Raw genomic sequence first — 25,060 nt, forward strand, 5'->3', positions numbered from 1 at the left:
AGAACATGCTACTTGCATTTTTACTTCAGTGTAAATCCTAAGACAAACTAAAGGCAAAATCTGTATTTAAACATCCATAAGTAAATGCTGGGAAAACCCAGAGCTTTATAGTTCAGTCAAGAAGTTAATTTAGTGCCATGAACAATTTACTGACAGACATTTGGCACTCCAGGCTGTGAGCAACATTAAGATCAGCATCAGGTTGCCAACGTCAAATTACCTAAGGATGCAAACTCATGTTTCTTGGAATCAAGAGCGGGATTTAATTGCTGAATGCAACAATTCTTTGTGTTTTAATCAGGGGGAGGGCAGAAAGAAGAAGACCTTCAAGAAGAAAAGTAGATGGAGAACTGCAAAAATGTAGCTCAGGATTTAAGCAGCAGCACCGGATAAATAGAGGAGCAGTTGAAACTCATCCAAGCTGCGCAGAAATGCCCAAAGTCCTTCCTAAACCAACATCATGGCAGAGTTTAAAGCTCAGAGGGCTCTTGGTGCCACCAGAGACACAAAGTAAAGAGCTGCTTTCAGATCTTTCACTCTCTGATGTCACTTCTCTGCTGGACACAAGGCCCAGGGGGAGCAGATGGCAACAGCTCATCTCCAGTTTAGTGCTCACTGAGCTGCCACCCATGGCCTGGATGGGCAGGAGAAAGGCACAGACCAACAGCATAATTTAGGCTGAAAAAGCCCTCTGAGACCCTTGGGTCCAGCCCCTAACCCAGCACATATTCCTAAGTGCCACACAGTTTTTAACACTTCCAGGGATGGTGGCCCCAAGGTTTCCCATCACGCTGAGATCTCCCATGGTCTGCAGAACAGGAGGGGTAAGAACTGGGTCCTGCTGCTTCCAGAGGCTAACACATTCCCAAAAAGCCCAGGCAGACAGTACCAGCTGGATTAATGCTCCAAGCCCCTTTCCAGAGCACTTATTTATCACCATTGCCCTCCAGGCCTTACATTACTTTGGGGAACCACAGGTTACAAGACCTCATCATCCCCTGCCTGAATTAAATCCAGTTTGAAACCTCAAGTCCTGCAGGATCAGCAAATCCAAAAAATTACCAGTTTCCTAGGACACTGCTACACAGAGATTTTTAATATTTCTGGTTGACTGGGCTATTTCATGTAAGAGCTTGTCAAGAATGTCAGGCAAATTTAAATACTGGAAGTTTCTCAGTACACAACCTCATGCTGAAAGGGGATGGCTTTCCACAGATTGTTAGAAAGTAGTGCTTTATAACCCACATTTCCTCAAGGTATGCTGAGAAAACAAAGGAAATAATAAGTTGTTGCTAGCAGAGTTTACTCTGCTGAGCTGCAATAGTTTCCCTCTGGAAGTATTTTGCCAAAAGCAATCTGTGGATCACAAAATGTATGAAAAGTAGAAGAATGTTCCCTTTCTTGTCCTAGGTAAGATAATGTAAACTATGTGCACATATTATGCATGGTGAATTGTATTGTATTAAGTAGTAAGAATTACAGAAAATCCCAGAGTAGCTCTAAAGGAGCTAGGAAAAACAAAAAAAACCCCAAAAACAAAAGGGACAAAATAAATCTGCAATTGCTTTTTGGTCCCAATTTCCATATTTAAAAAGGAGGAAAAAGCTCTTTTGACCTAAACCATCTGTATACACTGACCAAAAACAATTCTGAAATTCTATAAATCTATTTGAAATTGTATCATTGATCCTGGTCAAGAACTTGCCTATGGAATTCCAACAGGTCTAAATGGTATTTTCTGATGTCAGATGCAGCCTGAACCATTTCTTTTCCCAAGGCAGAGCAGAAGGTTCCATCATTTAATCATTCCCAGCACTTAGGAACAGACAAGTAAGGCAAGTTGCAAGGTCTGCATTAATATCAACACTCCAGTGACCTCTCACACCCCATGGCACAGTGAGAACTCAATTTTACATTAATAAACCCTAACACCAAACTGTTAGAAACTCAGAAGACACCAGGTATTACAACTTCCATAAATTACAGCCGAGCTCAAATGGCCCGTACAAGCAATTGTACAGTGATAAAGCCTAAGTGGATGATATTTAAACAGATATTTGATTTACAGCAGAATTTTACATCGTGCTGGAATTCAAATGACAATTTACAAGTCCAGAGACCAGAAATCCCTGTCCCATGCAAAGTCCTGTTTGCAGTGCTCTGTCAGAAGAGCTGAATGCTGAATCCTTCCCTCTGATGGTCTCAGGGCACAGAAGCCAAACGATAAAACAGGACATTTAAAAAGAGAATGAACCAAGCTGCTGCTTCATCCCCAGGTAGGAAATGACATCCTTGGTCTTCTCAGAGTGATGGCTCACAAATCTCACTTCTGTAAGGCAGCTGCCTGTGGTTCCTGGCACCACAAAAACTTCTGCTGGAAAACTGGGGGTCTGTCTGTCAGGTTCTTCAGAGATGCACAAACTGTGAAGACTGGAGAGCAGACAGACCCATCTCTCTAACGGCATCAGCACCACTAAAATCATGGAATTGGAAAAACCCTCCAAGACCACTGAGTTCAACCTGTCACTGTCCCCAGCCCAGAGCACTGAGTGCCATGTCCAGGACATCCTTGGACATATCCAGGGATGGGCACTCCAACAGCTCCCTGGGCTGCTCATTCCAATCCCTGAGCACCCTTCCCATAGTGAAATTCCTGCTGGTGCCCACCCTGAGCCTGCCCTGGCCCAGCCTGAGGCCGTTCCCTCTCCTCCTGTCCCTGTTCCCTGGAGCAGAGCCCGACCCCCCTGGCTGTCCCCTCCTGGCAGGAAAACTTCCTCACTGCAAGGGGAGTCAGGCACTGGCACAGGCAAAGGGTGGAGTCATCATCCCTGGAAGTGTGCAAAAAATGTTTGGATTTGGCATTTAGGAACAGAATTAGCGGTGGGCTTGGCAGTGCTGGGTTAAGGGTTGGACTTGATGATATTTGAGGGCTTTTCCAACTGTAAAAATGTTGTGATTTTATGAAAATAACAGCTGGATTTACAGAGGAGGAATTGTGGGATGCACAATCCAGAACAGAACTTTAACACCCAAACAGGTCACAAATGGCTCCCCTGAGACCAGGAACCCTCCTGTTCCCCAGCAATGAGCAACTAGAGATAATTCTGGGTGATAAAAGAAGGAAAAAAAAAGCAAAACATCAAGGAGGAGATTTATCAGAGGAAAAAACATCACAGGCTTCCAGTGGGATCCAGGAAAACCTCTGGGCCAATAGCTGGAGCAGCAGTAATTGTTCCAAATCTATCAATAAAGCTGAGCTGCTCCTTCATTGACTGCAAACACCAATTTCTTTCATGGGGGATTATAAGTTGATGTTCATGGTCTCTCTACCACCATTAGGGTGATAAACAGTTGAAACTACATCAGGATCTGACACGCAGATCAATTCTGGGTCCATAAAGAATCTACACAAGAGGTTCCTGGACAGGGATTTACTGCCCCCAGTTTTTATTCTCCCTCGCTGCTAAAATTACTTCTGTCAAGCACTTACAAGAGTACGGAGGAGAAGGGGAAAAAAAAAAGAGGAAAAAAGGCAAAAAGAATTAATTTTTCATGTGCTGCTGGAACAGCCTTTTGAAATTTCGGGAGTTTTTAAGGCAAATATGTTCCTGCATTGGAAATGATGCTGAACAGCAGGTGGGACTGAGCTAAATAGTGAGCCAGCAGCACGAGCTGCTCACTATCCAGCACGCAGCAATTTGAAACACCAAACTAAGCTGTCGAGATTTTCTCCCAGGGCAGGCACAAGCTTCATGTTACCAGCACCAAATTATATTAGACATTTAATTTTAAACCTCAGGTACTTAAATGTAAAACCTTACAACAGTAATAGTCATAAAGCAGTGGGGCATTCCATTTCAGAGAATGGATTTTTCTATTTTTCCCCTTTAATTTAACCAGCACCTCCTGTTTTGTGGCTCTGCCCACTACAAAGTAATTTATCTAATTAGGAGATGTTCACAGCTGCTTGAAAGACAGAAGCTCCAGGAAACCAAAGGTCTGGTTTGGAAGACTTTGAAAAGTTCTCTGGAGCCACACAAAGTATTAATTTAATGTGAAAAAAGGTGCAGAGAAAAATTGAATCCCAATATGTTATTTTGTCTACAATAAAACCACGTGACAATAAGCAGGCATATTCTCCAGTACATTGGCATTTGAATTCCAAAAGATGCTTAGCTTCTTGCCATACCTGCTGCTTTCACAGTATTAGCTTTTTATGACTAAAATTCAAAAATCTTTTAATGGAGAAAAAAAACCCAGAAATTAAAAAGGGTTTTTCATGCGTCAACTTGCCAACATAAAGGACACATCTCTGAGCTTACCCAAAGATGATACACTCAGAGCAATCAATTATTCTTGAGGTTTTGTAGGAGTTTTAGTGCAATACTTCTGAGTCTGCTGACCCTTAGATGCCTAAAACTCGTTTTTAATCCTATTTTCCCTCTGTATTTATAAAAAACAACACCTCAACATTTAAAAAAAAAAATATTAGAACCTCTGCAAGAAATTTTTCAAGGTAGGCTTCTTCACAAGTATCCACCAGTCACCTGCAATTTCAAAATAAGTATTTCATAGATAATTCTGGCTGTCATCTCTTTTGAGCCAGAACTAATCCCATATGAATGTCAAATCAGAAAAAGGTACTGCATATATGGGAGACTGCAGAGCTGGGGTAGGAGAAAAGGTTCTCTTCACCAGGAATTGTAAACCAGCTCGGGATCAGCAGCAGGAGCAAAAGGCAAGTCCGGCAAATCCAGCATTTTGAAGCAAAGGGGATGGCAAAAGCAGGAATTCAGGGGATATTTCAATTTTTTAAGACTGTATTTCCATGCCGCTTGTAGCAGTTCACTGAATTTTGAAGGTTTTTCTCCCCTGCAGCCTCATTTGGGACATCTGGCATGGGGATGGCACCTGCTCACCTGCCTGCAGGTGTGTCAAGGTGCACAGGACTGCAGCCTAGAGCTCCTGCTTTCCTCCTACAGCCAGCACTCAACATTCTTCATCTTACCTTTGAAAAGCTACAGGATAAAAGGCACAAAAAAGCCCAAACTTTGGTCTAACCTCTCAGAAGGGAGGTGGAGTTGGGGTGGATTAAAATGACAAAGTAGCTCACGTAAAGGAGGCAGAAAATATGTGATTTTAAGTGGGAAACCAGCTCAGCATCCAGGCAGGGCAATGCTGCCTCCCCTAAAAGCTTAACCACGAGTGGGTGAGCTGAGTGGACACAGAAGAGGACCGGGTTGAAGCATTTATTTCACTGTGCTGCTTCACAACACCCCTGCCTTCCTGCATGGCTCAGTCAGAAAATTCTTAGGCAACATCTGGACCATTTTAATGCAAATTCTCCTGAAGGTGCTGCCCCCATGTTTACAGCTCCAGAAAACAGTCTGTGCTTTGCTAAGTATGAATTTGATAGTTAATGCCACTCTGAAACACGGTGATCAAGGTTTTAAACCCTCTGTTCTCCTAAGGTGGCACTAAAAACCCAGAGGTGCTCTCAGGGCTATACTCAAGATTCAGAACTTCTACAGATACAGAGATATATGTGGGACAAGTGAAATAGTTCCCATATTCCCCTAACTGCTCCCATTTTAGGGGCAGCCATCAGAAACAGCATTCCTCCCCTTTCTCCTGACCTATTCATCCTGGTCTGGTAGCAAACATCACACCTACCCTTTAAAAACAATTATTGCTACAATCTAATAATCCCAAAACACCACCAGGAATAGCGCCTGCTCCTTTTAATGCTCTTAAATGCTCCACAGAGGAAACACTAAGACTGTGCCAGGAGTGTGCAGGCAATGGAGCAAGAGCACAGCAGAGAAAGGACACGCTGTGGAGAAGATCTAGAGGGTCATTTACTGCTAATATCCATCACACAGGGCAAGGAATGTGAGTATCAAGCAAACAACACACATTATGTGGCTGCTCCATCCCTGGGAGTGTCCAGGGTCAGGCTGGATGGGGCTTGGACAACCTGGAATAGTGGAAGGTGTCCCTGCCCATGGCAGGGGAAGATGGGCTTGAAGGTCCCTTCCAACCTCGGCCATTCTGGGTCATTGATTACGTGCCTGAAATCAAAATTAAGCAGTATTGCAACTACATTAGCTCTTCATGTTGAAAAAACAGTCTCAGAATTCTTTCAGGCTGCCCCAAGTCCCATCCTGGCTTTGGACACTTCCAGGGCAAACCTCTGCAGGGCCTCAGCATCCTCTCAAGGAAGGATTTCTCCCTAATATCTAAGCTAAACCTCCTCTTTTTCAGTTTAAAGCCATTCCCCCTTGCCCTGTCACTCCATTCTCAAATCAAAAAATTAATGTTAAAAGTTAATCCATCCCCTTTTTTCTAATTCCAATTTTTCCCTCAGACGCTGCAAGCTCAGCACCGAACACCACAACGGGGTGGGCACCATTTCATTCCTTATTTTTTTCCCTTTCGAAAAAAACCAAGAGCACCAAACTCCCCGTTCAGCCCAAGGCACGTGAGCCCCCCAAAGCTGCAGGTTTCTTACCACTGCTAATGCCAGAGTTGGCAATGACTGTGGCCTCGCTCCACTGATCTGCACTGGAGACCGAGTAGGAGCGCTGGTGCAAACCGTCCGGGCGGCTGTTGAAGGACACCAGACTGATCCCACTGGCCATCTGAGACACAGATGTGCTAGCAGTCACGTTCCCTAGGCACAAACGGAAAACAAAGCGTGTCAATAGAGAGCACAAAAGGGGTTTCGCATCGGGATGGATGGGGGGAGTTTTAATGAGCAGAAATAGGGGTCACTTCACTCACACAACGACCCTCCCTGAAGCTGACGGTCCCCAGACCGGCTCAAATACAGCTAAGAAGACAAAAAAAGCCTGATTTTTCATAGTATCACCTCATTCTGTTCATTCACCTTCTGGGAAACACGATCTTCCACCACTCTGCTACCAGGCACACTCTCTGGAGCTTCTCTGCTTGTTAGACTGCACACAGAAAATCAATTTATTCCTAAAAGCCACTGTTTATACAACTGAGCCAACTCCAAGAGTTTAAAACAATCCACCTCACAATAACACCTGACACAGGTATGTCCCCAAAGAACACACTGTTGGGGAGCAAAGGACTGCCAGCACTGAGAGACCAAGGGTGAAAAAAAACTTTCTCGGACATTTAATCTTAAAACAACATCGTGACACAAAGCAGACATTGGACTGACTGCAAGTATCATTCCTGGGGCTGGTCCCAGGAATGTGACACAAAAGGGGACACACAAAGAACAGCCTTTACCCAGTAAACACTTCTGTATTTTCATGACCACCGAGGCCTAGGACATTAAAATGCTGGGAACTGTGCGCAAGGGGGAGTGACAGGGACAGGTTTCTCACCATAAAACAGGACAAGTGGGATCTGGTTGAATACATTTTAGAGTAGAAACAATTAAAACCTTTCCAGAAACTCAGGTTTCTGATGGTTTTGCTTGCAACTTGATATGGGCCAAAACGTGCTCCACAGTTTAGGGTTCTGAGCACATTTTACTTCATTCCTAGCAATGGGCCTTGCATGTCATAAAACCACAAAGAATTTACAGTGCCAGTTTCATTCCTCATGTCAGGCTCTCTAAAGGTGCCCCACAGGTCCTCTATGGACTGAAGAACACTCTTAAAAAACACATGCAAAGGGAAAGGAGCAGACGCAATATTATAACGCGCTCTCATACTTTGCATTTCCATTGCACCTTCTACTGATGAGTTCAGAAAAATTAATGAATTAATTTTCAATGCTCCTGTGAGGTTGTTAATTATCTGCTATCATTTCCCCCATTTTTCAGAGGTTAAATGACCCAGGGCCACAAAGGAAGATTGTGGCAGACTTGAAAATAAAACCCAGATCTCCTGACTCCCAGTTCTATCATTATGTCTTTTCCCAGAGCAGCCTTTGGGAAGACAGCAGAGCTTAGTGAACTACTTTGTGTTTATTAGAGTTGGCATAATTGTCCCTTTCTCTCCTCCCCTTTCCCAAGACAAAATCTCCTCTTTAGTCTTTAACACAGATCCATCACAATATCTGTGTCTTCAATGTACTTACTCAGCCCTGAAGAACTTCTCAAGCCTGGCAATCCTTGCTTTGCAGACATGAAATATACACAGAAAAACTCATTTGTTTCATATTGCAAAGTCTAAGGTGGGTTTTGGAACCATGTTGGGACCTCCCAAGGCATGACTCTACAGAGCAGAGGACTAAATTGCAACTCAGTATTTTAAAACCACAAGAGAAAATGAAAACATGAGCTGACAAAAGTTGTATTTTGCGCTGCCTTAAATCTCTCCTTCCAAATCAGCTTCTGTGATGCTCATTTGAAATCCCCTTTTCCTCTGCTTTTCACAATCCAGAAAAATGATGAATATTAATAAATTGCTTTGATGATCCACCAAATTAAAGGGAATGGCTGATGTGAGTGACAAGAGTTTGAGACCAAGTGGGTTCTACAAAATTGAGATTTAGGCCAACATAGACACAACACAAGCAGTGATATTTTTATGCCGGCATCTTCTACCTAGTCCGCAAGCCCAAGAACACAAGCGTCCCATCACCTTCTAACCATGATGCAAAACCAGCACCTTGAGAAGAGAATATCAGGATTTCTGTGGCACCATGTCAGCACCAAAAGCGCTTCTCTCACCTTAATGCCACCTGGGGAAACTCCAGCCCCAGGCTGTGACATGAACCTGTTGAGAAGTGACTTGTTCTAGGAACCAAAGAAGAATTTTTCTTCCACTGCACCTCTCTCAAAGGCACGGGCTGCAAGCACAGAACAGGTGCCAGGTGCCTTCATGTGACACTTCACTCAACTGTGATTAATCCAGCCCAGCTCCCTCTTTCCTACTGCCATAGCCTGGTAACCTTTATCCTGCAACCTCTTTGATAATATTTATTCAGGATTAAATCCCACTTTGTCCAGGTGCTGCAGGGTGTGTCTTTTCATGACATATCAGCCCATCAAGCCAGCAACCGTGAGAAAACAGAGTGCCTTTCCTTTCCTGTTCCCCTCCTAGGTATGTTCAACTCTAGCACAAACTTGTTACTCAGAACCTTATTTAAAAATCATTATTTCCCAATCCAGTGCAAATTTTACCACTTCTCAATCCAACTGCAGGATATGAACCCCACACCAGGTGCAAATGCTGCCACCCCAAAACAAGGACTGCTGCTCTTGCCAGAGCTTCTCCAACACAGCCCCACAGTTCATCTACAATGGGCAAACCCCAAACCAGACCAGCAAAAGTCCTTTAATTCTCCTTAGGGATAAAGCCTCAACAGCAGGAAGCACCTCAGCCTTTCACAGGCAAGCAGGAGACGGTGAGGAAGAGGAAGCCAGCAGTACTCAGTGGAAATGCTGAAGATGTCCCTACCCATGGCAGGGGGGAGTGGACCAGATGAGAGTTAAGGGTCCTTCCAACCCAAACCATTCCCTGATCCATGGAAAGCAAAGCCTGTATGTTGGGTTAGACACACAAAGCCTTTCTATCCTGCACCTCTTGTCCCCCCAGCCACAGCCAGATTCCCATCTTCACATCCACCCAAGCTCCTGCTACCTGGCCCATGCCGGAGCTGTGAAAGAGTTGCCTCTTCAAATGCATCCTGCATGCATCAGCTGGTTGCTTAAGTTGATTAGCAGGGGGCAGTTAAATTACTATGCTAATCCATGTATTCTCAGCACTGTTTCCTTGATATGGATATGTGTATATGCTTACTGGGAAGCCTTGATTAGTTCAAGCTTCAATGTGTCAAAGGCTCCAGATTCTTTCCAAAGAATAATTTTAGCTGTACTCACATCCCTAAAGTGTGGGAGCTGATTTGAAAACGTACTTACCTCTACCATATGCTATTTTTCTTTAAACAATTTGCATTTCAAAGGGAATATGGCATTTATATTTGAATGAATATCAGTATGTTGCCAGAACTTGTCTCAAATGAGCAAAAAAAAAAGATGCTGGTCTCCTATTGAACAAAAATGTTTTCATCTACCAAAGGAGCATCAAAGAAAGAGTTCCTCTTTCTAGCTCTAGACAGCTTTATTAAAACTATCTTTTCTGATGTTATAAAACACCCCATTACGGCCGCGCTTACAAAACGTTCAAACAATTAAGCCCCACAAAACCCATCCAAATTAAGATTCAAGGTAATTTCCAGGTTTGGCCACTGCTCAGCAGACGAGCCCCTAAGAAAAGTGAGCGTGCTCACATGAAATCCCATTTAAATACCCATCTATTCAGTGTAAAACGCTGCAAAGAGCACGAGGAATTAAGCCAAGGAGTGTGGAGAAGCTGAGGGAAACACACACGGGGGCAGAAGGAGAACAAGGGAGTCACTCTGGCTCCTCACACACAGGCCTTCAGATTTCCAAAACAATGGAGAAGAGATGCAAGCCTTAGAAATGAAATTAAAATAACCAGGATTCATACAAACACAGGACTGGACAAGATGTGAACAGTGTGTGTCTAGTAGGTAAAAGCCAAAAGGTAAAGGGTCTATTGTAAAAATGGTATTAAAATATCCAATTAAGGTTAATATAAATGCTGGCTTACATATATGCAGTGACTTGTCCAATAAAAAATAAACCGCTCATGGTTTTGGTCGTGTTTGCTCCTGTAATGGAACAGTATGAGGGCAGCATGTCTGCAATTCCTCTTTTGCTGGGTTTTAACTTAATAATCCTGTGAATCATCACAGGTTAGTGGAACAGACACATCAGTTCAAGGCTTCACCAACTACACCACCCGCTAATTACAAATGCAGAACAAATACAATTCACAAGCAGACCCTGAGAAGTGAGATACAAGTGACACAAACAATACTAGGCACAAATGATTTCCATTCTCTGCTGCAAACACACCTGTGATTTCCTCCAAACAAGTCAGCCAGCAGAAGTTACATTCACAAGTGTAACTAATACACCCCTGGATTTATGAGACGAGCAGTCAGAGCAGGAGTTGTGAAGCAGAACTGTATTTTTCCATGAAGCAGCAGTGTATGAGACTCACAGGGGGCTGCACAGAAAGACTGAATCAGATAAACTGCAGCCCTACTGCTCTGCTTTCACCATGTTTCATTTGTGCCAAGCTCCTCATGCTCATGATGAATTTCTCTTCCAAAAAAAAAAAGGAAAAAAAGAAGGAAATAAACCTCTTAAGGCCAGAGGGCTGCGCTCACCAGCTGTTAGAACTAATGAAAAATACATTAGAGTTGTGGGTCAGGAAATCCTGACTCTTGATATCAGAGGGTTAATTGTTTCAAATCATGTTGGGTCAATTTGTGTTGCAGGAATTCTGCCTATTCTTGAAATGCCCTCTAATTCAGCACCAGGCACTGTCAAGTAGGTTAGACTGGCTGTGGATGCCCCTTCCAAACCCACACTCCCAGCACTGCTCCCTTGAGGCTCTTCAGGGTGGAAAGGGAGAAGCTGCAAAAAGATGGGAAGCATTCCCTTCCCATCCTCAGCTCTGCATCATGCTCAGAATGAATTCCCAGAGTTGTGCAGAAACCTATCCAGTGGTCAAACCTTTCCTGAGAAGTGTCTGACCATCCCAGCTGTGCTTCCTGCCTCTCCTTCACCTACAGATATGAACCTTGGGACCAGGAACATTTGGGGATGGCTCTCCTGGCTTCCATTAGGTTGCTGCCTCAGCATCCTTTTTTTCCAGGTGCATCCTGTGCCCACTCTGGAGATCGTGTGCTGCACTGAAATCTGGGGAAACAGCTACTTACAGCTCCTTGCCTCTCCCACTCAGGAGTGTTCCAAGCTGGGAAGGGAGGCATTGCCCAGCTGTCTGGCCACGTTCTGTGGGACCTGAAGAGCTCTAAATTTCATAGCTAGGTTCTTCAGGGGGGTAAAATTCCCTCAAGTATTGCCATGGATTCTGTTCCACCCCAATGGCAGCGTGCAAGAAGCACAAGGTCCCCGCCCCAGCTTTATCAGGCACCTGAAATTACCTGAGGTTCCTCACACATAAAACAGGAACAAGGGAGGGGCAGGGCTGGAAACAGATGAACTTTCAGGTACCTTCCGACCCAAACTATTGTGGCTCTCTGACAAAAATCTTTCAACTGATTCCAGTGCTGCAACTCTCCCCCAGCATGCTGATCATCACTTTCAACATTGCAGCAGCAAACTTGCTTGTGAGTTTAACTTTGTTTTAAGACTTCTTTCTTCCAGAAGCATTTGCTTACTGAACAAAATTCCTAAGGACAAGCAGCTGTTCCTAGAGGAAACCCTTCCATCTCCATCCCCGCTGAACTGGGCTCGATCAGCAGCACACAGACCGAGCGGGGTCAATACTAATGAACAAACAAGGCAGTGCCAAGAAATATCCTGGCAGTGAAGGACGTGGTGCTGGGAGTATAACGAGGAAAGCTATTATTTTCAGAGCATGCCAAAGCAACACAGCAAGTGTGGAGGAAAATTAAGTCATCAGAGGAGACATCTCTTCTAAAAGAAAGTTAAACCCAAGATCTTCACCGCGGGCTTCTGCTCGAGATCCCCGACTATTTATTCTGCTGGGATCAAAGCCTGCTTTCCTTTCCTGGCAGGCAGATTATTATTATTTTTCCATAGTTTTAACAAGTAACAGTAATAAATAAGACATGCTTGGCTTTCGGGGCAAGTCCTAGTTGAGGTTACCTGCTTGTTCAGGGACTGTAGCTTTAAGACCCAGAGGTGAGTATTTTGCTGCCAAAAGCTCTGCTTTGTGTTGCTCTTATTTGGCTGTGAATCCCGACAGGAACCGTGGATTTACCTTTGTGAAAAGTAACAGCAGAGCTCCAAATCATTCCGAGGTAGGTACAGCAGAGCATGTGCAGGCCCTGAGGCGAAGGATGTAAAATGATGCCTAATCCCTTCATCTGTCTGTGGAAATTATTAATAATGGAATTGGAGACGGGGTGGCAGGTCCTACCTGCGCGCTGGATGCTGACTGCTGAGATGAGCTGGGCTAACTTTGGGAGCTTCCCACGAGCTCCAGCCCTCCCCAAACCCTGCCAGAGCCTCCTGGGGTGGGGAGGGACCACTGCTGGCATGCACCGCCTCTTCAGGAAACAGAACAAAGAAACTTTATTTTTGCAAAAGAGACAATAGATACGAATGCGAGATGACTTTTTTCCTTTTTTTTTTTTTTCCCTCTTTTTAATAGCTATTGCCACTGTAACAGCAGCTAAGTGAATGCATGTCTGCAGTGTGAGCAGTTTTGATAAACAGCCTCTGCGGGCCACACAACGGGGATAATGTATCCTTAAGTACTGCCAATGAGCTGCCATTCTGCACAGCCAATTACTTCTGTGCGTCTGTCACTCAAAGGAAAAATGACTGAGCCCATTAGATCAAACCTTTGTCACCGTTCCTAATGCACTCTTAGGCCTCATTAATCTGAGGGAGCAGCAACACAGCCGCCGGTGCCTCATTGCCTCCCCCACAACAGGCCCACGTGAATCTTCTCATCTCTCCCCCAAGTGCACCACGTTAATCAAGCTCTCCTTATTACCCCGGTCCCTGTCACGGCGGAGAGCGCTCTCTCTCTTAAATGCTCTCATTATGGTCCATCTTTAGAGCCGGCTGAGTGGAAAAAAAAAAAAAATTAAAAAAAAAATAGAGGGGGGGAAAAAAAAACCAAACCCGAGCCAGAGAGAAAGAGAAGAGGAAAAAGCAAGTCCGATCACATTAATATTCATGACAATAATTAGTATTCTAGGTCACTGAATATTCATGCTATTAGTTTGGTTTTTTATGGGTTTGCTGGATGTCCTGATTGCTGGAGTGTGGAGGAAAACAGCATGGTTGGGACTTTAGATGTCAACGGCAGTTCAATACTCCAAACACATTTGTGAATTTATTTTTTTTTTTTCCCTCTCCGGTTTGGTAAATCAGCTTCAACCCTCACGATGGCTTTAATAGCTTAAAATCACCAGGGGGAAAAGCACAGACAACCCTGCACAGGTCTGAACATCCAAGTTCGTGCTGCACCGTGTGACCGTCAAGACACTGGGATTTCATCGGGTGGACAAGGCAGATCTGGGATTTTATCCAGGATACGGCGCCACAGAGGCATGAAAATCATCCAGAGGGAAACAGGCACCTGCCAGAAGCTCCACGACACATTCCTCCTACCGTTTACCCACCTCATCAGCATTAGGGGTTTGCCCACCTTGAGAAAGAATCCTCAGACAGCTCATTTTATCTTTGTTTTTCCCCCTGAAGAGAAAAATCTCAGCAAACTCATTTTTCTCAATATTTAACTAACACAGTTATTTTATCAAATATTTATTTCATTATTGCTAATTTGCTAATATGTGCCCTGCTCCTTTTCTGCCATTATTAAGGGAGTCAGGGTACTAACAGTGAAAGTTTGTGTTTCTCTAGCTCTGGAAAGGGCAAATCCTAGTCCAAAGGAACTGGAGAAAATGACCTTGAGTCATCCCTCTAGTGGGATGAAAGAGAAATCTCAGATGCACTTGAAATTGGGTTTTTTTCCTTTGAAACGAGCAAACTGCCAACTTCTCCTTCCCATCGCTGCAGCTGTATATCACTGAACCAACAGCAAAGCCACCCAGATGGAAAATTGACTGGGGTGATTAATGACAAAAGTAAGTCCCAAACTTGCATTTGTGATGTGTGGCAAACGCGTAAAACGCGCGCTGAAGTTGAAGTGCAGGAAGCATTTAGCGCAGAGTCTCCTCACATCCCCCGCCCGGCTGCAGCGTTAGTGACAGGTAACTCCCAGCAACCACACCAGGTCACTCTCTGTCACCTCCAAGCAGGGAATTCAGAGCAGATTCTAGAATTTAGGGCTCAGTTCAGCATTTATTTACAAAGGCACCCAAGATCCACAGGCTTTGGAAAAACTGCTCGTGCTTCTGAGCTCTTGGCTCGATAAACATTTTTACTCATGACCAGCCTGATCGCAACATCTGAATCCTCACAGTGACCCCCCAGTTAAAAAGGATTATCACATGATCTAGAAAAAACACCAAGGATTTGATAGATGATCACAATTAATAATGGACATGAGCCTCTCAGTGATAAGAACATGGAGCTGCCATTCCTGCAGCATCTGAAATGTCACAAGTAGTTAGCAGATAACAACCCTCAGCACACTTAACGATGGCCCTGGAACTAACACATTTGGGATACTTCACATACTGTACAGTCACCATTTTAAGGAAATTTAATAGCACCAAATTATTTAAATGAAGTGTTAATCAGGAAACAATTTATCTCTACACCATAAGCTATTTTTAGTCGTGAACTTTCTACATCAGTGACTCTTGCTACAGCTCAGGCTTTGGGTTGTTTGGAGAGGAGAAGAAATAAATGACTCCTGGGAGAGATTTCAGGAATAAGTTCACCTTCAGGTCAAGCAGCTCAAATCCAACCCAATTCAGGAGTGAATGAAACCTGGACCCACTCCTGGCTCCAAAGCCAAGCTGAGCCAGCTCCTAAAGGGCAGAGAGACTGGCCAGTGGGATGGACAGGACTGTGGGATGGACAGGACTCTGGCCCTGCTCCCAGCTCTTAGAGAAAGCTGGAACTGAGCAAATCCAAGAATTACCCTTTCCTGAAGGACTTCCAACTGAGCTGCATCAACAGAATGATGCTTAGTGCCATGTAAATTTAATTTAAATTTCAGTTACTTCAGCATTGTTTGACAGCTTGGATTGAAAATACCACAGAAGTGGCATAATTTTAGATTGAAGGCAGTAAACATCCATTTCCCCCAACTCAGTTTCCCACCAACTTAGCCTACAAGTGTGAGCACCTTCCCTGAAGCCACAGTTAACAACCTGTTATTTGAAGTCTACACAACATAAATAACCCAACTAAAATGACCCTGCATCTTCTGTATTTTCTGGGAGAAGCTGCCACACAGAATCCCAGTTCCTACACAATAAACCCCAAACTGCACCTCCAAGAATCCAAGAAAAGACCAGTTTTCAAACCAAAGTCAACCTTTTTCCAGGCAAAGTGCTTGGCTTTGTAACAGCAGGAGCAGCCCAACCCTCTACTCCTTTCCCTGCTTTCTGACAGAGCACAGAAAATATTCCATTTTCCTGCTGCTGTTTCACTTCCATTTTGTTCTCTGTCCCACCATGACTGTGACAATGGACTGTGTGACTTGAAGTTAAGGGAAAAGTGTTTTTCCCAGCCCTTGTGCCAGGGGAAACCCAGCAGGGAAGAGTAATCCGGAGTTTTTTAAATTCACATATTCTCATAAAGGTGTTTTTGTTTTGTTTTGTTTTGTTTTTTTTAACACCTCTGAAACCGAAACTCTCAAGGATCGGTTCTTTTGGTTTGTGCCATAGAACTGAGTTTGTCCTTCCCAAATTCCCAATATTGCCCTGATCAGCCTCATTCCCTCGATTCTGGTCACAGCACCTTTATGGGAAGCACCTTGGGAAAGATCCTCCCCATGTGGGAGGAAATTTAAGGTGTCTGATCCATCACTGAGGTCCAAAAAGGCTTCAGAGAGAGAAGGGGATGAGAAGAAGGAGGAGCTGGAGCTGCTCTGCTGCCTCACAGACCGTGGTGGGATCAGAAGAGTGGTTTAATCACAAGAAATTACACTCAGAGAAAAGTATTTGCTGAAATATGAACTCAAAATATCAGTTACAGGCAATCAAATGGGTATTTAATCCATAGATTTCTTAGCAAAGTTGGCATAGAAATCCATCCTTAAGGGGCATCTTGCAAGCAGTGTAAAAGTGTCAAATGAAGGCATCAACCAAGCCAAGCAGCATTTAACTTTTACAGGCCTAAAAATCAAAATAGGAAGCGCTGATTCTTCCTGTTTGGTCCAAACCTCCTCCATGTGGCAGAGCTGTGTACAAAAGTCTCCCAGTGGCACCAGTAAGTGACAAGTTCAGCCCTGTGATCCATCTGAAAGCACCACACAGGCTCAGGACACCACTTTTCCCAGCACTAACAAGAGAGGGGAAGCTCTGAGGCAGCAGCACAGCCTGCAAGGGATAATTTGCAGGTGTTTTGAGCTCTGGGGCAGATAACTGCATGTATTCCAGGGGTCCTCCTGGCACTCCAGGACTCAGCCCCAAGCACCTACAGGTCTCCCACCCATCAGGAGCTGTGACCACTGTCCCTGACCACATCAGAGCTCAGATGAAAAAGGCAGACGCAGGTTGGGACAGTGCCCTTCTTTTTTTAAATTTTCTTTCTTTTTAGTAATTCTTAGCTGATTAGCAGCTCCTTTTGATGTTTGTTCTTAAGCCAATAACAAGCAGCAGATGCTGACCAGACATCAACAACAGCAAATTCTTTCAGTGTTTCTAAAGAGCTGAGGATGAAGAAGCCAAGAGGGAGGAGAGAAGCTCCAACTATCCCTACAGTGTTATTTGAAATTCATTATCTGGATTTCCCAGCATTTGGAATTTCTGGCATAATTGACTTGTGTGATCAAACCTCAGGCTGGCCAGGACACACACACACAGTGAGAGCTGCCTGCTGCAAACTGTCAGGAAAAGTTTCCCTCTGACCTGGCAAGCCAAGTAGATGCCAAAACATGTAAATTCCACACTATAAACCTTAAATTCTTACATATCTCTAAATATGTTTCCAGAAACTTGCTTCTCTGAAGCTATCAAGTAATTTTTGACTGTGTTCAAATGTGTTAAAAGCTGAAATCCCTTTATTTAAACATCTCTCCTGTAGTTTGTTGACCCAGTCCAGCACTTTTCTTCCCTTAATTAAAAATTGGGAAGTATATTGAGAACCAAAGCACTCCCCATACCTAGTCATCTAAATTATATAGTAAACTGGAAAAAACCAACCCAACCATGAAGAATTTTCTCCTATAAACTCTGCCAGTGCCAGGTCAAAACTTGAAAAAGGGTTTGATGACATCACGACTTCAGACACCTCAGGTCCCAGCCTGAGATCTCCAGGAGTGTCTGCTCAGTGTCACCACTTTACAAACCCATCTCAAACAGTACCAGTCAAGAGTTGGAAGGGAATAAAACTTCTCTGTTTTCTCCTAATAAAGGGGAATGTCTAAAAAAAGCAGGGAATTACACCTTGGCATGAAGGACTGGGGGTTGGAATTAGATGCTATTTAAGGCCCCTTCCAGCCCAAACCAGCCTGATTCTATGAAGCATGAGACAGATAATTATTACTATCCAAGAGAAGACATTTGAATATCCAGGAATCCCAGGGTTGCTCATCCCAGTGGGTTTTGCACAGGGACAGGATGGTTTTGCTGGCACATGCAGGAGGTGCCTACGTTACCCATAAATGCAAAAGGCACTTGGCACTTTATGGATGTCATCCTAAACATGCTGACAGAACTTCCACTAGACCATTATGAGTTTTGTACAAGCTGTGCATTTTACAAGATAAATTGTCTCAAATGTTTTCCCTTAATGCAATTTTTTAAATCCACTTAGCTGTATGGACAAGTACTTCAGCAAACAATAAACGTCTTTGTTTAGAGCTCAGAAGGAGCTATAAACCACTTCCACCAATAAATTAAAAAGCTTTCCACAGAAGAATCTTGCTGTTAGAAGAATGCATAATACTGAACTTTCCAAAAGTGGAAAGAAGGGCTGTGGATCTCACCAGGAAGCCATAAAAAGCCCTTTCAGATCATACAACATTTGCTTTTCCTAAGTATTAGATAAGAGATCGTAGATTGCTCCCATTTGTTCATGACTGTGAAATTATGTAGGGCTTTGGCAAGCACAGGGTAACAAATACACAAAGACAGACACTGAAAGCTACTCAGAAACTCAGAATCTCTCGTGGGGGACAGATCAGCAGCCAGGGCTTAAAAACTTCCACATCAGTGGGTTTGTAAATCCCAGAATGCTTTGGGTTGGAAGGGATCCTAAAGTTCAACTAATTTCACCCCCTACCACGGGCAGGGAGACCTTCCACAATACCAGGTTGCTCTGAGCACCACCAGCCTGGCCTGGAACACCTCCAATTATGGAGAGATATCCATCCCTAGACCAGCTGTTCATGATCATTCCCTCCAGACACTGGAAATGCAGATTTTCTCCCATTTATTTTCCCCCTAGCAAGGGCTTCCCTTACCTGAATTTGGCGAGATGTGTAAACTGCTCATGTCTTTGGAGAGGCCGTTGGTTTTGGGGCTGGAGATGGGGGCACAGGCTGATGTGGCTCGGGGTGGCCTCTTCCCAGGGACCTTCACAGTGGTTCTCAGCAAATCGATCTCCTTCCCGTGAACGTTCTGCATGTAATCCTGCAAAGAGAGGAAAAAGCCCCAAAACACAACATCAGACAGGGAGTCCTGTAAGCAACATTAATAAATCTGGTTTCACGAGGCTTTGGTCCTACATCCTCTGCTTGCACCCACCATATGGTATTTCCCTTCCTTCTATGTTCCTTATAATCGCTTCCACACTTCTCATAATTAACCCCAAAAGTCTGGAGCTTTCTCACAGATCCTCCAACTACCAGCTGGATAAGAGGTGATTCACAACATGGCCACATGTGGGAATTCACCAGCTAAAGGTCCCAAACAGAAGGAGAAGACCAGACTGAGTGCCCTTCCTGAGCACATTTACTTGTGTCTCCTCTCTGCCAGTGTTTTATGCCCTCATCTTTTTCTCCCTCAAATTTGGCTGGAATGGGTCAGCAAGCACCAAAGTTACAAAAGGGCACCAGCAGGGAAGGCTTCAGCGATTCCAGCATTGATCCCTTAGAATATGACCCTTCCTGCACCAACACAAAGCATCATCAAAGGGGAGAAAAAAAATATTGCAAATTACATCTGATTAGAGCAACCACTGGGAGCCAGAAGTGGAAAAGGATTTTGCTAATTCTTGCCTGGAAAGCCCACAAAGGGGAAATAAACAGAAAAGCAAATGGACATGGGTGTTTTTATCAGAGGGCAAATTGATCCTGGGATACATCAGCACAGCTATTTCCAGGAGAGATGGTGAATGTTAAAGCCAGAACACAAGACACCAGAGTTCTCATCTCCTGGTACACACGGCTCTGGGCACATTCCAGAAAAAAAATAATTGAAACTGGAACAACTATGAGGATTTGAAAAGCAACAAGAGAGACACTCTCTTAAAGAGGACATGCAAGAGGGGCAGCACAGGACAGTAAAATCAGGGACAAAAAGCGGCAAGAGCACTGTCCAAAAAGCAATGTCCAAAAAGATCTCTGGGCTGCTCAGAGCAGCTGTGGCTGCCCCTGGATCTCTGGAAGTATCCAAGGCCAGGTTGGACACTGGGGCTTGGAGTAACCTGGGACGGTGTAAGGTTTCCCTGCCCATGGCAGGGGATAGAATGAGATGAGCTCCGAGGTCCCTTCCAACCCAAACCACTCCAGGACTCTGGGATTAAGGACCCCAAGAGAAAAACCGCTATTTGAGGTGGCCAGGAGAAGATCTGGGCTCCCACTTCACAAGAAATTTCCTTAATTTATCCAAAATCTGTATCACTGCTGCCACAATCCAGGGAGCTGATTGGTCCCTCATCAAGATTCTTTCACCTTCAACAGTTTTTACAACAGAAATTATTTATTCTGCTCAAAACCCATCAAAAATCTGGACCAGCAATAATTTCTTCATAGTTAACAGAAATCAGTGATAAACCCCTCAAACTAAGCCATCACAGCAGCTTATTTTTCCCAAGCTGAGAATTATTAACCGGAAAAGGTGGGGTCTGAACAATTTGTGGGGAGAGGACACAGAACTCTGCTGCTAAGAGAAAAACAAAGGCAATCCACTCAGGAAAATTCCTGTACTATGTGTTGGAGAACAAACATCTTTCATCCACAAATTATGAACTTGGCGGAATTTTCTTGTTTGGGTGTCAGTTCTTCACAAATTAAAATACAATAAGGAGAAGATAATTGAGCATTTATTGCTTGTGGGCTGTAAAGTGAGGTTTAATCAGAGAGTGACTAAACCTCGGCACATTTTCTTTTCTTGTAGTTTTATTTAACGTACAACCAACTTAAACTGGACAAGGGGGTTTTGGATCCAATTCAGATGAAGGGTGGGTGTGATTTCACAACTTGAGATGTGGCAGGGTGTCATTAAAGGCCTTTCAGCTGGGTGCAAACCAGGCTGAGGTGAGCCACAAAACCACTTGAGGAAACCAGGGAGTGTTGGCAAACACAACGTGTTGCAGCTGCCGTCAGAGCGAAGCGCCCGAACAACAACAGATGCCGGGTAGGTATTAATGTCAGCTTAAATATTTATGGGGATATATCAAATGTAAATAATAAAGGCCCTTTCATCGTGTGCAGGGTGCACGGCGATAATCTGCGGGTCTCCCCCAGGAGGGGAGGGCAAGGACAGCGCTCCCAGCCCTGTCAGATCCCCGCTTGGGGAATGAAAGTTCAAACTACAAAATGACGCCAGGGCTTCAGAAGCGCAATGGAGGGTTTGATCAGATTAGAACAGATGAGGGTCTTGCTGTCATCTGGAATATGCTGTGTTAAAGAGAAGACAGCAAGCTGGATTTTGATATGCAAATGGTACAGGGATAACTCCCCAAGATGTTAGTTGTAGAAAATGCTGATCCGAGAAAAAAGGGGAAAAAACCCCTTTAACAAGGCATGAGGGTAATTCAAAGCCAAGTACTTTTAAACAGCACTTAACAAGTCCCTAGAGCCCACTCAACAGTGGGCCACCCCAGACGTGCCATCTTCTGCCCCTCAACAGCTTGAAAAAGTAGTAATTGAGAATCCATTTGCATTTTTCTTCTCAACTTGTCTGCGTTCATCATTCAAAAATAATAAAAAAATAAAAATTAAAGCCAGCAGCAAAGCAAAGGGACCCCTCCCCAAACATGTGGCACAGAGGAGATGCAGGCGCCCGATCCCCCACACCCTGCGCTCGCACCTCGCCGTCACTTGTTTTTTACATTTCGCTCCTAATTATGTTGCATCTATTGCCATACACTTAATTAGCTGCATTAATGTGATTTCTTTTCACATAGTCAAGCAATTAAGAGCTATGATTGAGTTTCATTCAATTAGCCTCAACAAACATGCTAATTGATGTCCCAGATGCAAATGAGGTGCAGTGAGAGAAACCTGCTAGCAATTGAGAGTTGTGGCGGGGGACCGGGGCTCGCAGCTCGCTGGCAGCAGCACGGCTTAACACGGCTCCCCCTCCTCCCAGGGCAGGGGGGACACCAGCCACGTCCCAAAGAGATCCTGTTTCACTTCCATTTGGTTCACTGTCCCGCCATGACTGTGACAATGGACCGAATGCAGGAATCACGGGATTGAATCCAATCGGCGCCGTCCCCTGATCCCGGGATCTGAGGGACAACCCAAGGTCTCCATCCCGCTCCGAGCTGCTGAGGCACCAGGCAGGCCATGGCCTGCAGTCAGCACTAACTGGCAGCTCCATCTTAGTCAGAGCAGGGCACCGCCGCCTCTGCATCCATCAATCCATAATCCCCCAAAACCTGCTCCCCGCGTCGATTCTCATCCCTTTTCCTCCCCGGGTTACTGCTCAGCTACGGCACCACCAAGGTGTTAATCTGACTACTCAAGGCCATTGACCATTATCTACAGGACTAAATAAACTGTTAAAATATCAGGGGAAAATCAAAAAAGCTGCATTGACTGAAGATGACACCAAATATTACTTGACAGCCCCACAAAATGAATTGCCTTGAGTAAGAAAGGAATGATGCACCACGACACAGAATAATGTAAAGTAAAATTACTTTAGTTCTGCTCTTAATACAGCAGCTCTCTGTTTACAACAGCAGAAATTAATTTAACCAATTAACTGAGCCAGAGCCTTTCAGACATGCAAATTGAGCAAATGGGTATGATCATGTTTTCTAAACAGGCCTACCAAAAAGTGACACCGCCGTTTTGGGGGGGCCTCTTTGGATTTTGAATGTCAGCAGTCGTTGAATTTACATCTGCACACCACAATGATTTCAAAGACACCCCACCAAGGGCCACAAGCTGAACCCAGGCTATGTGTGGCTCTAGCTTGATGCCTATGTCCAAGCTGGCCCTGAGCACTTCCAGGGATGGGGCAGCCAAAGCTTCTCTGGGCAAGGGCCTCCCCACCCTCACAGGGAGCAATTCCTTCCCAATACCCAATCTGAATCCACTCTCCTTCAGATTAAAGCCATTTCCCCTCGTCCTTGTGCTCTAGAGCCATCCTTAAGTTAAAGACATGGCTCAGATTATCAAAAACAAGGATATAAAAAATGTTATGGAGTTTGAGGGTTTTCAGATAATACAAGAGTAGTGGATAGGGAGAAAGCCCTTCACTGGGGTTGTAGTTTTACATTGGGCAAAGGGGGTTCCAAGCTCACATTGAAACCACTCACCCCAGGATAAGCCATGTGTCACAAGACTAAAATGTAAAATAATATCTGCTCCTTCCTAGAGGCCTCCCTGTGTTTCTTCTATCTGTCCCACTGCCACCTGTTTCCAATGCACCACATATGAAATGAGAGGCTCTCTGAGAGCAGTGATTTTCCAAGGCTATAATGGTACACAGGTATGAATATCACACTTTTTTGTCCTTTTCAGCGATTCCAATCTCTCAAAAGCTTGTTTTTCCATCACTAGGGCAGGTCCAGGCTAAAAATCCTCCCCAGATCTCTGCCTGGTTTCCACTGAGAGATGATGAGCTTCTAATCTATCCCTGGTAGTGTCCAAGGGCCAGGCTGTGTACAACCTGGGATAGTGGAAGACATCCCTGCCCATGGCAGGAAGATGGAATGAGATGAGCTTCAAGGTCCCTTCCAACCCAAACCGCTCTGTGATTCTGTAAAAACACCTTCATTTTTTGGCAGTTTCCCCCCTCTGTTCAATTGGACATACTCCTAAGGCTCCACTTACTGAGGTTGAAATAGTGTTTCCTAATGTGAGGCATAGTAAAAATTATTATGGAAAAGGAAGTTTATGGTTGCACCTCTGGATGACATTTTAAAGACTGTGTGCTGCGTATTTTTTGAAAGACAATTCCAATTTTGTGAGCTGACCTACTGGATGCACAAAACCTATTGTTCACCCTCAGCAACAACCAAATCCTCTTCCCCCCAAACCCAGAGCAGCCTGGGAAATTGGATGGAGCCCTGACTTTTGTGCCTCTCTGTGGCAGTCAGACATTTTTATTGCAAAACGCCGTCTGGAAAAGATGCAAAACAAAATTGCTAAACTGCAAAAAGAAGAAAAGGAGGGAGGGGGGAGAAGAAGAAAAAAACAAAAGGCCCCCTTCCCTTTGCTTATTGAGTTCAAAGGCATAACATGCAGCACCCTGCAGCAAATGGGAAGCTACACTAATTTTAAAGCCATAAAACGCTATAAAGTGCCCTGCGGGGCAGGACTACACTGGAGCTAGTTGCACCTAAATAAGCCATGGTTCATTTACTTCGCAGCTTAGCCTAATGTAATCATCAGCAGATTCCTAGCCTAGAGTTGTAACAGGCACGGAGCCGCTGCCGCCGAGGCGACACTCCCAGCCATGGAGGGGCCGCCGCCACATCGCTGTTGATTAGAAAATTTTTCAGTTTTGACAAGCCCTTAATGAACATAAATCGCTCCTTGATTGGTTTCCGTGTGGGGCCACAGGCACACCTAAGGAGAAACAACAACAACAACAAAAAAAACCCGCAAGTCTCCCCAACTCCTCGTCCTCATCGCTTTTCCCAAGAAGGGCCTGAGCCATGGATGGAGCGTCGGGATATGAGCCACAGTGGAAGAGATTCATCAAATGGTCCTGGGGAATTAGCTGTCGCCCCCTCTCGCATATAAACACGGCCATAATATCATTCAGCTTCATAATACACAGTTAATCGTAAGGAAAGCCATGAAATGTTATTTTCTGAAGAGAACAGAGGAATGGGAACGCATTCTGGAAAACACTGATCACCCTAAAGTGCTCTGTCTTGACAAAAGGAAGGTCATAATGAATCTGTTTGCTTCATGTTGGGAATCAGGAACATTAAATTTCAGTAGTAAAAACCACTGGCTATATCTATAGCATGGCGTTCATCAGCTCCACCAGTGATGCAGGAGCAGGGGAGGAAGTCAGGGCAAGACTTGGAACACAACAGCAACAG

At 44.5% G+C, this 25,060-nt stretch overlaps 1 protein-coding gene across 13 annotated transcripts in view; it reads right to left on the minus strand.

Annotated features, from left to right (window-relative positions):
• Positions 1–25,060, minus strand: part of AGAP1 (ArfGAP with GTPase domain, ankyrin repeat and PH domain 1) — a 307,825-nt gene that overhangs the window by 92,355 nt on the left and 190,410 nt on the right. For 10 of the 13 annotated variants that reach the window (XM_030277040.4, XM_030277041.4, XM_030277042.4 and 7 more), the window contains 2 exons: positions 19,068–19,236; positions 6,512–6,673 (listed from right to left, as the gene is read on the minus strand). In XM_030277040.4, the coding sequence (XP_030132900.1) occupies positions 6,512–6,673; positions 19,068–19,236 (331 nt within the window). The remainder of the gene's footprint in view (positions 1–6,511; positions 6,674–19,067; positions 19,237–25,060) is intronic. The other 3 variants (XM_030277043.4, XM_030277038.4, XM_072931917.1) reach the window with 1 other exon arrangement.

The sequence above is a fragment of the Taeniopygia guttata genome, chromosome 7, assembly GCF_048771995.1.
Source record: "Taeniopygia guttata chromosome 7, bTaeGut7.mat, whole genome shotgun sequence".
Classification (NCBI taxonomy): Eukaryota; Metazoa; Chordata; class Aves; order Passeriformes; family Estrildidae; genus Taeniopygia; species Taeniopygia guttata.